Genomic DNA, 15,230 nt, shown 5'->3' on the forward strand with positions numbered 1-15,230 from the left:
ACTCATATTGCTGATGACAAGCTGACAACAGTGTGTGTCTTTAGTGTCTAACATCAGCAGCATAAGCCGAATTTATGCAATTTTTGCTTATATTTTTGCCTTCTCGGTGTGTGTTCTATCTAAAAGTTAACCTTTCCTGCCTCCATAGTTGACACTTGCACGGACTTTTCATTTGGGTTGATAATGCCCTGACATCAGACCTCCATGTTTCTGCTGACCTCAAGCCAGCTTCCCCACTAGTTGGAAAACCCGAACAATCAAGCAATCAAGCACTTTGCGGCAGCTGAAAGGAAAAACTGCCTTTGAACAGGAAGAAACCTCTGGCAGAACCAGGCTCAGGGAGGGGCAGCCATCTGCTGTGCTGCGACCAATTGGAAGAGAAGAGAAGAGAAGAGAGAAGAGAAGAGAAAGACGAGAAGAGAAGAGAGAAGAACGAGAAGAGGAAGAAGAGAAGAGAAGAGAAGAGAAGAGAAGAGAAGAGAAGAGACGAGAAGAAGAAGAGAAGAAAAGAGAAGAGAAGAGAGAAAGAGAAGAGAAGAGAAGAGAAGAGAAGAGAAGAGACGAGAAGAGAAGAGGACGAGAAGAGAAGAGAAGAGAAGAGAAGAGACGAGAAGAGTTTTAAGCCTAATCTTAAAAGTAGAGAGGGTATCTGTCTCGTGAATCCAGACTGGGAGCTGGTTCCACTGAAGCGGGGCCTGAAAGCTGAAGGCTCTGCCTACCATTCTACTTTTACTGTGAATACCTGAGAAACCACAAGTAAGCCTGCAGTCTGAGAGCAAAGTGCTGTGTAGGGATAATATGATATATCTGGGTTACAGAAAGCAGATTGGTATACACTCACCAAACACTTCGTTAGTTACACCTTGCTTGCACCCGGTTGGTCCCACTTTTCCCTTCAGAACTGACTTAATTTTTCGTGGCACAGATTCAACAAGGTGCTGCAAACATTCCTCAGAGATTTTGGTCCATATTCACATGACAGCATCACACAGTTGCTGCAGATTTCCACATCCATAATAAGAATCTCCTGTTCCACCACATTCCAAAGGTGCTCCATTGAATTGAGATCTGGTGATTGCAGAGGCCATGTGATTACAGTGAACTCATTGTCATGTTCAAGTAACCAGTTTGAGATGATCTGAGCTTTGTAACATGGTGCTGGAAGCAGCCCTCAGAAGATGGGTACACTGTGGTCATAGAGATGGACATGGTCAGCAACAATACTCAGGTAGGCTCAGGTATTTAAACAATGCTCAGTTGGTCCTAAGGAGCCCAAAGTATGCCAAGAAAATATCCCCCACTCCATTACACCACCAACAAAAACCTGAGCCATTGATAGAAGGAAGGATGGATTCATAACTGGTTTATGTCAAATTCGGACCCTACCAAATGTTGCAGCAGAAATCCAGACTCATCTGACCAGAAAATGTTTGTCCAATTGTGGCGAGCCCACTGAATTCTAGCATCAGTCCTGTTCAAGTTCAACGTCTTCTGATTACATTGATTCTAACAAGTGGTTATTTGAGATACTGTTGCCTTGAGCAGTCTGAGTACTCTGCTCTGACCTTTTGCATCAACAAGACATTTTCACCCAGAGACCTGCCGCTCTCTGGACACTGTCTTTTTTGGAGCTTTCTCTGTAAACCCCAGACATGGTTGTGTGGGAAAGACTCAGACCAGCCCATCTGGCACCAAAAAACATGCCTTTTGAAAGTTACTTAAATCACCTTTCTTCCTCATTGTGATGCTCAGTTTAAACAGTAGGTCATCTTGACTATGTCTACATGCCTAAATGCATGGAGTTACTGCCACAGTTGGCAGATGAAATATTTGCAGTAAGCAGCTGAACAGGTGTATCTAATGAAGTGGTACTAAACCTCCAATTTCAAACACTGTATCACTGACATGTCCTATTCCATCATGCCTTACAAATATGACATTTTATCAACAAGATAGTGATTTATTGCTATATTAAATAATATAGATTATATCTAAAAAAAGTCACATTTCCAGCATTAACCACAAATGATTTCCCCATTTCTTTTAATTGGGATAGAAGCAAAATCTGTTCATCTATTTTTCATAAACCCTTATGCTCAACCTGTGAACACTGGGTGAGTCACAAAAGCATGAATGCTATATATTAGTTTATTTCCTTCATTATTAAACACACACAGCTGAGCTTAGTCACACTTCAGTGCCTGCAGTCTTATGTAACCAGGTGGTAAAGTAAACCATATCACATACTATAAACAAATGCCCAAGTGTGCAAAGTTATTTCTTGTAAGCTGAACTGCTCTGCTCTAAGGAGCTGGTGTGACATCTTGTTATTTAAAGGTGTGGCTTTGTTTGACCTGATGACAGAGAGTTTCCACTTTCAAATGAATTCAAAGTTAAGGGAAAATCTGGGGCCCTAAAACACAATCGTTGTTTTTATAATCCATCCATCCATGCATCCATCCAACCATCCATCCTCTACTTTTGAAGTTCAGGGTCCGGGGTGGAGGGTGGGCAATAAAATCAAAGAAAACCATTAATTAAACCCATTTTTATGGATCCTCACAAGATATGCTTACCCTTTGTTTGAACAGAGGCCGACCCATACAACAGTCAAAGAGGCACATCAAGGGGACTGGGATGGGTGTTTGTTTAAGGCACAATGGATACATACAGACTTTGATCTCATGATGTTGAAATTATCGCCATCAAATCCTTGACAGCTATAGACTTTTTATTTGTAGTTATAAAATAAAATAATTAAAAAAACATAAAATGCACAAGTCTTGAGCCAAAAAAAAAACAAAAAAAACGTGACTCATACATGGAAATACAGTATTCAATGAACAAACAAACAAACAGTAAAACTCTAGACATTCAAAGCTCTTCTTTGGATGTCTGCTGCCTTTTGTTCTTTGTCAAAAATTTCAAATATGATTCATCACTCTGCAAGACCTGTTTTTAGTGCAGTTCTTGTGTAATTTGGCATACCTCAGTCTTTTCTTCCTGTTTTTCTTCCTTAAGAATGGCTTCTTCAGAGCCACCCTCCCACTGAGACAATTTCTGATGGGGCTTCAATGAGCAGTAGATGAATCAACTGAATCTCTCAGGTCCTGTGTCAGGTCTTTCCTGTTTCTTAAGGACATGACTTTCAGATACTGTTACTCTGCTGTAGATAGTTTTTGAGACCTGTCTTTTGTCCTCCACTTGTCATATTTCCTCAGATTTTTTAAGGACACAATGCAAACTGAGCTGAGATATGCCAAGTTTTCAGCTAACAGCTCTTTGGAAATCACCCTGTTGGTGCAGAAATACTATTTTATGCCTGTAAAACTGTGTTGTCAGTTCATTTAAAGAAATGGGAACAAATGATGTGTTTTTGTGACTGCTAGTAACAAAGTACTTAAAGATGTAATTCCAGTTCATCTCTTGAGTTAGGTGCAATTTATACTTGAATGATTCATAGGTCAGTACTACGTGGCTTAAAAAATCCTTCATTTAAAAATGTACTGGACTGAAAAATGCATGAAATAGCAGCCAATGTCCAAAGAAAAACTTTGAAAGACCTTCAGAAAGCCTGGAGTACTATTGCTAATGACCAATTCTGGCTTATTGGAGGCAGAATATTTTTTTTAAAATGAGGGTTGGCTCAAAATATGAAGAAATGGGGGGCGTCTCAAAACTTTTGCACAGTACTTAAAAAAAAAAAGAAAGAAAAAAGAAATCTGGAACTTACATCTCTAAGCATTTACATTACTGTCAAAAAAAAGTAGATAGGTGTGAACGATAGCTAGGGGGCAGTAAAAATAAAACTACTACAAACAGAGGATTACATCCATGGCCGCTACACAAATTGGAAAGTGAAGGTGGAAATAATGACTTCCGATACATAGAATAGATTTTATTTTGTTTTCTGGCCTTTGTGATGTTATTCTGATTTCCCTTTTCTATTGTAATATCTGTTAAATATACCATTTTGTCTGGTGGGCTAATCGTGCTCGGGTTTTAGGGGGAGCAGCAACTTGTTTCTCCTGGGATAGCTGCAAACTAGAGCCAACACGAACGTGGGTTATTGTCTTAATATGTCTCACGGTACTCGTCTGAATGAAAAGTCCTTCATGCAGCACCTGCCACACCAAACTTAACAATTTCACACAAACGTTACAGCGTATAACCTTTTATTTGCGCTCTCGCTGCGTTGAAGGATTGTATTTTGAAAATCTCTGGTCGGAAGCCCGTGGTTTCTCTCTGAGGGCTTTGGAGGAGAAGCTGGTGGACGGGAAGCAGGAACCAAAAGAGGGAGTAAGAAGTATAATGAGACCACTGATGTTCCGCTCATCGCTCGGCTGTTTGGTGACAGTTTTCGGCTCTTTTTCCGCTTCTAGTCACAAAGTTATTACACAAGCAGCAGCTGTTTCTCACCTGTGTTATTTGAGAAAAACGATGCACTATCAAACGGAGCAGAGAGGACACCTGAATTCTCCCGACTATCGTCTTTATTTTAGTAAGTTAATTGCCGCTACTAAAGGAACCGCGTCTGTCTTTTGCATTTAATGATGCAGCTGGTTAACACAGTCATACCGTGAGTCGACCTCCAGGTCGGAGTAAACGTTTGACCTTTGCATTGCTTTCTTTCCAAGTGTCTCTTTGGCCACTTGGCTGTCGTGTAAAAACCCGCTAATGCTAGCCCACGTGTTGAAAAGTATCGATAAAAAGAGAGAAGGAAGAGCTGCGTGGGGGGGCTTCTTCGTAGTTGTACTTCCTGTCTGTTGGTCACGTGGATGACAGCCATGCAAAACCTCCAGCAAAAACAGAAGTGGGTGCATTTACAACATGTAGTCACGTCGGATTAAGACAAATTGCTTTGTAGATCATGGCCGTTCTTATGTTTTATCATGATAACTTTGTAGCAGGGGTGATACCAGATATTAAGTTCAATTGGGGCTCAACTGGCCATTATTACAAGGACTGTGCCCCACGCATGTTTGACCCCCAAAAGTCCAGTAAGTGTAGGCACGCTTAAGTGACCCAGGGTTGAACTCCGACTGATGGAGTGTGATTGCAGTCCATACCTGAGCAGGGAACTCCTGTGCATCCTCATTTTAAATAAACAAATCTTTAACACATTTAGCTTCTCTAATTACACCACACCAATCACGTGGAAACTGGACTAGGAACTGTGGCACTTTTGCATTCCACAGTAAAAACAACTGCTAAAAAATCACAACAGACAAAAAAAGAAATGTAAAAAGCTCATCAAGCATTTAAAACCGTTGCGGTTACACTTGAATCTTCTCATTTCAAGCAGAGGGCTGCAGACATGCAGCAACAGCACGCACACTGTAGTGCACTGACGTGTGCAGCGTGCATGGAAATGCACTGCAAAATGTGCACCTCAGTGTATTTGGGATTAAACATTGCTTCAACATTGTGTATTAGAAAAGACATCTGGTCTTTTCCTGTTACTGTCAGCCTAAATGAAACCCCTGCAGAATACAGGAACTTCTTTAAACTTTGACCACAATAAAAGGGGTGAACCAAAACCTGTGATTTATGTATATATTTTATTATTGGTTAGTCAGATAATAAGAAGGCAGGAAGGATGAGCAGTTTAAATAAAAAATTTATTTTGGACAGTTCTGTATTTCTTTTTGCCACCTGCACAATCAGTGAATACATCAACAGCTAAATTATTACAGCAGAAAATGAAGAGCTCGTGTTTCGGGAGGTAACATCTCTACTTTTTTGTCAGTGGAATGTGATGGCACGTTAAAAAGTTTCACTTCCTTGTGGTAAAAAGCTGCCTAGTGTGAGGTAAAGCAGTGGAAATTTCTGTGCCAGTCAGTTCTCCTTTTTTTTTTTGCTTGAAGTTGTGCTTACCGCAGGTAACACACTGACTCATCAGAGCCTCATACAGCCCCACTTCAAAAACCTCACTGAAATGTTATTTATTTTTTATTGAGCAGTCTGTGTTAAGAAGTGTCAAGATATGGAGCTCCATTCAGCCTAAAAATATCAAGATAGAAGTTTTTTTGTCCACATTTCCCAGCCCTAGTTATTATTATTTCCTTAAACTATTTCCCAGGTCAAAGATGAGGTTATGAGAAAGGTGATGTTTTAAAATGATGTTTATTGTCCAAAAAGCGAATGCTTTATAATACAGCTTTCACTTTACATGCTGTGTAATCGCTTTATTTACACTAAGCAGACATCCGTAATTCAATTCTAAAATATCTTGTGTTAGAGTGAAATATCCATGTATGACGGCTTTATTTTGTAACAGTTTAATTTTGTTTTTTTTTTCTTAGAAACCTCAGATGGGAAATACATTTCACCATTCCATGATATTCCACTAATGGCGGAGACCGAACAGGTAAGGGTTGAGTAGCAAATGTTTTAATTTTCACTTGAACCAAATATTCTGACCAATTCTGTTTTTTTTTTTTTTTTTAAAAAGGAAAATGATGTACCTGCTAAAAAACCCAAGAAGAATGAGAGTGAGGTAAAGTTCGGTTAAATATTTCAGGCCAGTTTTACCACCTAAAACATTTGATTCAGGATAATGTATTTGGCTTTCTCGTTTTCTTTCAGGTGCTTTATAACATGGTGGTGGAGGTACCGAGATGGTCAAATGCTAAAATGGAGGTAAGAATGGATAAGGTGTACTCATCTAAATGTAAGGTAAGGGATCTTACATTACATTTCTACTTTACCTGGGACAGCTGCTATTGCACTGGTAAAAAGGTTTATGTATTTGCACATTTAGTGCTGCTCAGTTATGTTTTTAAGAATATGTAGTGGTTGTTTGGATTATACTTTAAGTTAGATAGCATCATCAGAATCTGAAGATATTTTGTTTATAAGTAGATAAAAACTTAAAGTAGATTTTCCAGTTGCATGCAAAACTAAATGTAACTCACTAAGAGGAATTACATACCTCATTTAAAATGTAATGGGACGAGTTGCTAGCCATTTGTTAGAATAGCACTGCCCTGAAGCTGTTTTCATTTAGATTGCTAGCTAAGCATGAAACTGAAGTTTGGAGAGTTTCTGACATTTGAGAAATGAAAGTTATTTACCTCATTTCATCAGTTGCACATCAACAGTGGAAAAACAGTATATACATACATACATGCAAACACACTTCCATAACTGCTTCAATTCCCAGATTGCAACAAAGGAACCACTGAATCCGATCAAACAGGATGAAAAGAAAGGAAAGCCCCGATATGTTGCCAACATATTTCCCCATAAAGGTTACATCTGGAATTATGGGGCACTTCCACAGGTGAGGAAAAGTACAGTATGAGTTTCATTAAGCTTTCTTTCTTCTTCTTCTTTTTTTTAATCCACATCCCTTGTATTCACGCTGTTTTCATCCTATTTCTTGAAAAATAACAGTACTGCAAGTTAATCAGTTCATTTTGTGGTATTTGAATTTATTCCTATAATTATGTTCATAGTAGTTGGAAATGCTTCATGATTATGTTTTCTCACATGCTTGAATTGAAGACGTGGGAAGACCCAGGCCAGAAAGACAAAGAAACTAACTGCTGTGGTGACAACGACCCCATTGATGTTTGTGACATAGGCACCCAGGTAATACAACTTGAGATGCGCACTTACAGGACACTTCATTAGGTACACCATGCTAGTACTGGGTTGGACCCAGGTCATCGTCAAGTCATGTTCAAGAAACCGGTTTGAGCTTTTTGATATGGTGCATTATTCAGCGGGAAGCCTGGTGTGGTCCTCTGCTGTAGTTCATCTGCTTCAATGTGTTGTGTGTTCAGAGTGGCTCTTTTGCATGCCTTATTTGTTTTGAGTGTTTATTTGATTTACTATCGCCTTCCTATCAGCTCAAAGCAGTCTGCCCATTCTCCTCTGATCTCTGGCATTAACAAGAAAGATTTTCACCCAGAAGACTGCCGCTCACAGGATATTTTCTCTTTTTCAGACCAATGTCAGTAAACCATAGAGATGGTTGCTAAAATCCCAGTAGATCAGCAGTTTCTGAAATAAATCACACCAGCACATCTGGCAGTAACAGCCACGTTCCAAGTCACTTAAAAATCACCTTTCTTCCCCATTCTTCCTCACCATGTCTACATGTCTAAATGCGCTGAGTTGCTGCCATGTGATTGGCTCATTAGACATTTGTGTTAACAAGCGGTTAAACGGTTGTACCTAATGAAGTGACTGATGTGTATATCCATATGTAATTTATGTCTTATACATGTTCAGATATAAATGTTGCTTTTTATCAATTGACGTTTAATTATTTCTTGATTTGTTCTTCAGGTGTGCTCTACTGGTCAGGTGATCCAAGTAAAAGTGTTAGGCATCTTGGCCATGATTGATGAAGGTGAAATGGACTGGAAGGTCATTGCTATCAATGCTAAAGACCCCGATGCCAAAAATCTTAATAGTGAGTGTTTTAAACAAATTAAAAGTCAAAAACTGTTCACTGTTTCAGAAAGATTAACGATCATCTTGCGTCAGCCTTAAAGTGATCTGCTCGCTGCCCTAATTCAAGAACTAATCAAATCAATTTTTAGTTTATCTACTTGTTCTATACAGAAAAGTAAGTTCAAGCAGTTTGGCTGTAATGTAGAGCTCTTTAAGATTAGCTGTGCAGCCATTACGTACAAGTTGGCAGATTGTATTTACCCACATACTAGGAGCAAGGTATTAATGTACATGCAAATTTCAGATTCAGTTGATTGTTTATCCAACACAGACTTGCAGACTTGCACTGTGTAGTTAAAGCGCTTGGCATAGTCTGTACCCTGTCGAGTTATTGTTATAAACATGGTTGTGTTTATATTCAGTGTGTCTCTCCAAAAACGTCCTGTTGCCTAGCAGATGTGTTTAATGCATTTCTTAACCTCATGAAGAATGCGCTAAATATTTTTAACCCTGGATTCATGATAACATATCTTATTGTGGATAGATGGATAGATGGATGGATAGCTGTATTCTGTCATAAATTATAATCTTAACCGCAAAATATGTGCTGCACAATTTAGTCCCTGAATTCATATTAAATGTGTTTTCCTCAGGTATAGAGGACGTCCGTATGAACCGACCGGGTCATTTAGAGGCCACTGTTGAATGGTTTAGGAAATATAAGGTGCCGGATGGAAAGCCTGAAAACAAATTTGGATTCAATGGGGAATTCAAAGACAAGGTAGTACCTTTTTTAATGATGCGCACAATTTTAAGTGTGCATCAAGACAGTCTGCCAGGGGTTGCAGTCCATGCGGTTGGATTTGAGGTAGCGAAAAAAATGTCTTGCTCTAAAGGAAAAATGTCGATCTCTGCTGATAGGACTTTGCAGTTGAGATCATTAAGTCCACCCATGAGCACTGGAGGGCACTAGTGCAGAAGCAAACAAATACTGGAGGAATTGACTGGTAAGTTAGTTAAGATAAAACTCCTGCTGTGTGAGTGGGTATGATGTTTATATGTAACGGGCTATGAAAGAATAATGAACACTACTGTTTGCTTTGTTGGTCAGCAAAAACATGTCGTGCTGTGATAGCCCTTTCAGATGCACCACTGATGAGGCCAGAGAAGTAGTGCAGTCGGTGAGAACTTCAGTAGCTGCTGTTTGACAATATTGATAACCAACATAGCAGTAAGATATAAAGCTACATAATGATAAGGTTTTGTAGCTGTCATTTTTTTATCTTTTGATTCCCCAGGCCCCTGCATTTGGCAGTGCACATCCTGTGTCTCCAGAGGGTAAGTAAAATAAAAAATATATATACTTGGATTTATTTATAGCTACATGAATGAATGTATTCCAAGAATCCTCCAACAGTTATTCAATTAAAAAAAGATCACAATTATATGAACTTTAAATGATCTTTTTTCTTTTTTTGTCATTCTTACCCTCCTCTTACACAGTGGACAAGTGGCATTTTGTCTGAAGCCCCCAAAACAGCATGGATACTTATAAAATGTCTTAATACCTAATGACGCATTATTCTTCTGCATTGTTTTGTATGGAGTCATTTTAAAGATAGCCATCTGGTCTCCATTATTTGTTGAATATAAGAACACCAAGTGAAGAAGTGTACTGTTGTGATAGCGAGTGAAGAACTGGAACTGAGGTCTGATTTGTGATGTCACATTTCACACCTAATTGGGTTTTTTTTTTTTTTTTGGCTAGTTGTGTCAATTATCATTCATGATGGTAGAAAAAAAATCATTTTTATTAAATTGTAAATCATGCTGTATATGTATTGCAGTATTTTTGTGGCCATGTCCAGTTTCTGTATATAATCCTCTAATTTTCCTGTACAATTGTAATTGGTTTGTTGTTGCAGATACAAATACCACACTTTGTATGTAAATGTTTGGATACATTAAAAGGAAAATCTTAAACAATACATGCTGTCTTTCCAGTTTTATATGTCCACATTTAAAATTTTCATCTTGTGGATTATACACAGAATTTAAATATTGGTATTAACTTGAAGTAACAAATAAAAGTGCTTTAAATAAATATAAATTTTATTAAAAAAAAAAAAACACCCACATATCAGCAACATCAGGAATGATATAATAAACAGCTTTCAAATAAACTGCATTCAGTACATTACAATACTTACAGTATTAATACCCATCCTTAATTTGATTTTTTTTTTTGTAGCATACCAAACTTCAAGAGAACTAGGGAAGCTTTAAAAAAAAGTTAAATTACAGGCAAAAAGTTGCACTTTTTTTTTTTTTTAATTATACGTTTAGTGTCTAACTGCAAAAAGACCAAGTGTGTATAAACTGCTGGCTTAGCCTTTGAGATGAGCATACTAGCTAAGCCCAGAAAAATCATTCAAGTAATGTTGACTCAGACTCACTCTGAAGCATCTTCAAGTATGGCTATGCTTTTAAACCCGCTATAACTTACTACACCTTGGCTCTCTCAATGACAACCTGCTACTGTAGCTGGGTACTGTACAATGAAATTTAACATTTTTATATGATTATTTTTACAAAACAGATTTAAAAAAAAAAAAAACTAGAACTTCCATTGACTGAGCTAGCATGATACTATAAGTGTAAACATTGCAGCAACAGTGAGTGTAATATTTACAGAAAAAAAAAAAAACTTTATGGATTATCTAACCAAAATCATTTTATTAACTCCCAAAAGGATTCTAAATGAAGAGCTGTGGGAAAACTGACACACAAAATGAACCAACATGAACATCGAAGAATGAGTTATACTCCTGAAATACAAATTCTTGGTATGTACAATGTGACATAATTTATTTTTTTTTAAACACATATACAATCTGTTTAAATAAAACATTTTGTAATTCTCCATTACATTTTTTTTTCCTGAAAAAGAAATGAAGTGCTTTAAGAAAACAAATGTGTGGAAAAGTGGGGTGACTTGTTACTTTAGCGTGACTGTCATTAATTTAATTAATCATTAATTAAATCAGACTGGGAAGAAACCATTGTACAGTTGCTTAGTGGTTATAAATAAATTGAACTATACATAGGCACAAAGATGTGCAACTAATCACTGCTCTGGTCTTGCTTTATAGCAAAAGCAAAAAGATTGCTTTTTTTTTTTTTTTTTTTTTAACGTCAACATCATTCCCTTTAGTCAGCTCAGTGCATATATGTTCAGATTACTTTAAAAAGATTACTGCCATCCTCCTTGCTAAAATATGCGTAGAAAATTGCAGGAAAGTATATTTTTCCTCACAAAATAATTTTGTTTGTGTGAAATATAATAGACAAGAATCATATTGGATTCGGGATGCAATGGCAAATCCCTGAATATGAAAAAGACAAGTTTAATACAGGCAATGCAGATGTACACAAAATTAGTTGAAAATGTCCCTGATTTTTTGCAGTAATATTAAAGATTTGAGTTCAAGTAATACTTTCTTGCAGATTCATAAGAAAGTAAGAAATGAACTAAACTTTTACGCCTTTTGGTGGCCTGAATTTTAACTGTGATTAACATTTGAAAATAATAAACAAAGAAAGAAAAACATGTTATAATCCTATTGCCAAATGTTTGAGGTATATGATTGGTTTGTACTGTACATTATTTAAAAGCCTTCTCACCGCCCAAAGAGTCTCACATTTTATGTTTCTAGTAGGTTGAGTAGCACCTTATGAAGTGGATTCATTTGAAACCCAAAGAAATACAGTGAAACAGGCTGTTAGCATTCTTTGCAACAAAAAAACTAACAGTTATTCCAAAAGGAATATTAATTTACTGTACAAATCTCACCTGTTTATCTTACAGTTAATTACAATAATTAAAGACCACACAGCAATCCAGCTGCCCTCTGAAACTGACACTGAGCTTACCCTGTATCATGTTTCTCAGTGTTCAAAAAGCACATTTACTAAGCACCACAGACATAAAACTACATGTAATATTCACAATCTCCAGGTTTGTTCAATTAACCTGTTGTAAGGAACGTTTTTAAAAAAGTCACTGATAATAAAGGAAACCTGGAAAAAGAACCAAAATAATCTAGATTTTTTTTCAAAAAATGTGAAAAATGCACCATAAAAGAATGGCTCAATTTACAGTATAAATGACATAGGAAAGTGAAAGAAGCACCAGCAAATGATAGATTTGATTTTTTTTTTGTTTTGTTTTATGAACAGCTTTACGGATTGCTCATACAGCCCCAGCCCCTTATAAATTAGTGAATGTAACAATGTGTTGTTTAGAAATGAATTGCTGTCAATGCCGAAAAATGTTGTAACATGATTTTAGATTTTAAAGGTACTGCCTAAACTCCTCCCTCCTGTCCCCAAACATTTATTTGTCATTATGAAAAAGTGCTTTAAGAAACACTGGCTTTCCAAAAAGCATTTCAAATATTGGTATGATATTTTCGGTGTCCCACTGACATAGGTAATTAAGTGTAACTTGTAAAATGTGTTGAATCCGTGCAGTTAGTGTGAAGGCATTTGAATCAAAATAAAAGCTAATAAGCATAAACTTTAGCACCGTGAATGTTGTCATTTATAAAAAGTCAGTGTTTTATGCTAAGATTATATCTCCAAAAAATCTTTGAAAGAAAAATAACCACCAAAAATTAAACTCTCTTTACAACTAAAATAGATCCTTATGTATCAGGCTGAAAGCACCAGAGATTTTGTATCTTGCAAAAATTACCAAAGAAGAATAAATACAACCTTAGTAGGGTAAACAGGTAAAGCTTAATTGTTAAAGAGGTGAAAGACCTGATGTGAAAGGTGATTTGTAGCTCATCTAATCACAAGTTCCTTTTACAACATAAGGATGATGGGAGGGCATTGATGCCTGTGGTCTTTTTTGTCATAGCACCTTCAGTGAGTTTTTTTCTATACAAACTGGCTGTAAGGCCCTGTGACCTTGGTGAAGGCATATGGAGATGTACTGACATATGTATTTGTTGTGCATGACAAGGATCCCTCCATTAGTGCCTTGATATAACGTTTGTAAGGAGGCTCCCCTGTGGTCTCTGACTCTGGATGCTCACGTTTAACCCCCTTCTTGCTGCCCTTACTAGGAGTCCCCTCACCGCCATTCCTCTCTGCTTCTTCTTCTTTCTCTCGAGCCTTCTCTGCCATCTTTGCTTCCCACAGTGCCAAACCATGCTTGGCTTCATTCAAATTTTTGTGCTGGTAGAACACTAAGGAGATGCGTGTTGGGTGGGTGCGATCTGGGTTTTTAAGGGGTGTTGTGGCATGGAGCTCCCGTTTTGCGCACTCAATGAGGACAGAGCCGTGGCTAGGTGCCACAGCCACTCCACCAATATCAGGATCCAAGAAATTGTGCTCATTGTCTGACCACAGCTCTGGCTTTTGAGGGGTTGTGGGTGTCTGTGGTGTTCCAGGCTCTAGCTTGACACTGGAACCCATTAGGATTCCATTTGGCAGGCCTAACCTTGACTGTGTTTCAGGGTTTAAACACACACTGCCCGACTGAGCAGAAAGTGGGCCAGGCATACCCATCTCTGTTTTGATTTGCATATGGAAAGGATCTTGGCCTGGGGGTAGGATTTGAGGGTTCTGGGACAGGTATGGATTCGGGTATTCTCCAAACTGACTGCTTTTGCTCATAGCAGTTGTATAATCTAGGCCAGCTGAGGATGCTCTTGAGAGGGGGTCCACAAACTGGGGATCTGAGGCCCTGTTAGGACCATAAGGTCCATAAGGTCTCATGGGGTGAACTGGTCTAATGCTGCTGGTATTGTAACCATTGACCTGTAAGCCTGGCTCACCATACCTTGGTGGATAACTGACCTCATAACGATGTACGCTGTACTGCTGCTCCGAGTAAAGCGTTGGCCGTGGTTGTCGATACACCTCTAAGTGCTTTGGGTTTGGGGGATAATATGGATTGTAATTGTCAAAGGGAATTCCTCCATTACATTGATAACCTGGGTATGGACGACTGGATCCATTCATATAAGAGTTTGGTACTTGGAGAGGGGAAGGATAAGGGCTGGGAGGTGTTGGTGGCTGATGGGGATATATGCTGCCTGGTTTTGAAGTGCTTGGAAAAGACCCATTATGGTTGGGGAACCTGGAGAAAGCAGCATTTGTTGAGCTGGGATAAGGGGGGAGAATTCTCTGGTGCTGTTGCTGCTGCTGATGGACCCCAAGGGGGTGTGGTGGCTGACATGACTGAAGGGTTGCTCCTATAGCACCTGGAATAAGTCCTAGAAAACAAAACTGGCTGTGTCACTATTTGTAAAACCATTGTTCATGGATCTTTTGGTGTTCAATTTAGTGTGCCAACAATATGCTGCTCCAAAGAGAAAACATATTTAAGGTAATGTGTGAAATGAAAATGAGCGTTACTTTACCTGCCATTGGATTGCTCTGAGTAGAGTTCTCAAAAGTGCTAGATTTTGACTTGGCCTTGTCTCCTTTGTCACTGGAGCTGTCCAGCATGGCATTCTTGTTGGCAGCTGCCTTCTTAGCATCCAGCTTTTTTTGTCGGCAAGATTTGGCAGGCTCTGCAAGCATGCGCACCTGGCGGCGGAAAACACTGAGAACTTGGATAGCACCTGACTTTATTTTTTCTTGTTGACCCTCCTCACTGCCAAATTCATCAGTATTTGAAGCCTTATATAGAGGTAAGACATGGAGCTGCTCATCCTCTGGTATCTTTCCAATCTCTCGGTTATCCTCTCTCGTTAATGTACACACCTGGAAAAACAAGTGAAATACCGTCTGACTTACACACCTTTTGT

At 38.4% G+C, this 15,230-nt stretch overlaps 2 protein-coding genes across 3 annotated transcripts in view; one reads left to right on the forward strand and one right to left on the reverse strand.

Annotated features, from left to right (window-relative positions):
• The first annotated feature begins 4,234 nt into the window (after positions 1-4,234).
• Positions 4,235-10,340, forward strand: ppa2 (inorganic pyrophosphatase 2). Of its 2 annotated transcripts, none has more exons than XM_030731584.1 (12): positions 4,235-4,299; positions 6,306-6,370; positions 6,455-6,499; positions 6,589-6,642; positions 7,166-7,285; positions 7,510-7,596; positions 8,299-8,425; positions 9,060-9,187; positions 9,328-9,413; positions 9,518-9,587; positions 9,705-9,744; positions 9,910-10,340. In XM_030731584.1, the coding sequence occupies exons 2-12, from the start codon at positions 6,353-6,355 to the stop codon at positions 9,930-9,932; spliced, it is 798 nt and encodes a 265-aa protein (XP_030587444.1). In that variant the 5' UTR covers positions 4,235-4,299; positions 6,306-6,352; the 3' UTR covers positions 9,933-10,340. The 2 variants fall into 2 exon arrangements, with proteins under 2 accessions (XP_030587444.1, XP_030587436.1); XM_030731576.1 differs by having other exon boundaries at positions 4,256-4,501.
• Positions 10,341-10,492: 152 nt separating this feature from the next.
• tet2 (tet methylcytosine dioxygenase 2) overlaps positions 10,493-15,230 on the reverse strand; it is a 38,723-nt gene continuing 33,985 nt past the window's right edge. The window contains exons 9-10 of the mRNA XM_030727980.1: positions 14,841-15,186; positions 10,493-14,693 (exon numbers count right to left, since the gene is read on the reverse strand). Coding sequence (XP_030583840.1) covers positions 13,351-14,693; positions 14,841-15,186 — 1,689 coding nt within the window. The 3' untranslated portion in view covers positions 10,493-13,350. The remainder of the gene's footprint in view (positions 14,694-14,840; positions 15,187-15,230) is intronic.

Source organism: Archocentrus centrarchus, chromosome 1, assembly GCF_007364275.1.
Source record: "Archocentrus centrarchus isolate MPI-CPG fArcCen1 chromosome 1, fArcCen1, whole genome shotgun sequence".
NCBI classification, from domain to species: domain Eukaryota; kingdom Metazoa; phylum Chordata; class Actinopteri; order Cichliformes; family Cichlidae; genus Archocentrus; species Archocentrus centrarchus.

Excerpts from the sequence above, each read along its gene's own strand:
- ppa2 (XM_030731576.1), top strand. The coding sequence starts at position 4,312 with ATGAGACCACTGATGTTCCGCTCATCGCTCGGCTGTTTGGTGACAGTT. Across the intron at positions 7,597-8,298 it reads TTTGTGACATAGGCACCCAG|GTGTGCTCTACTGGTCAGGT; the intron begins GTAATACAACTT and ends TTTGTTCTTCAG. Across the intron at positions 8,426-9,059 it reads CGATGCCAAAAATCTTAATA|GTATAGAGGACGTCCGTATG; the intron begins GTGAGTGTTTTA and ends TGTTTTCCTCAG.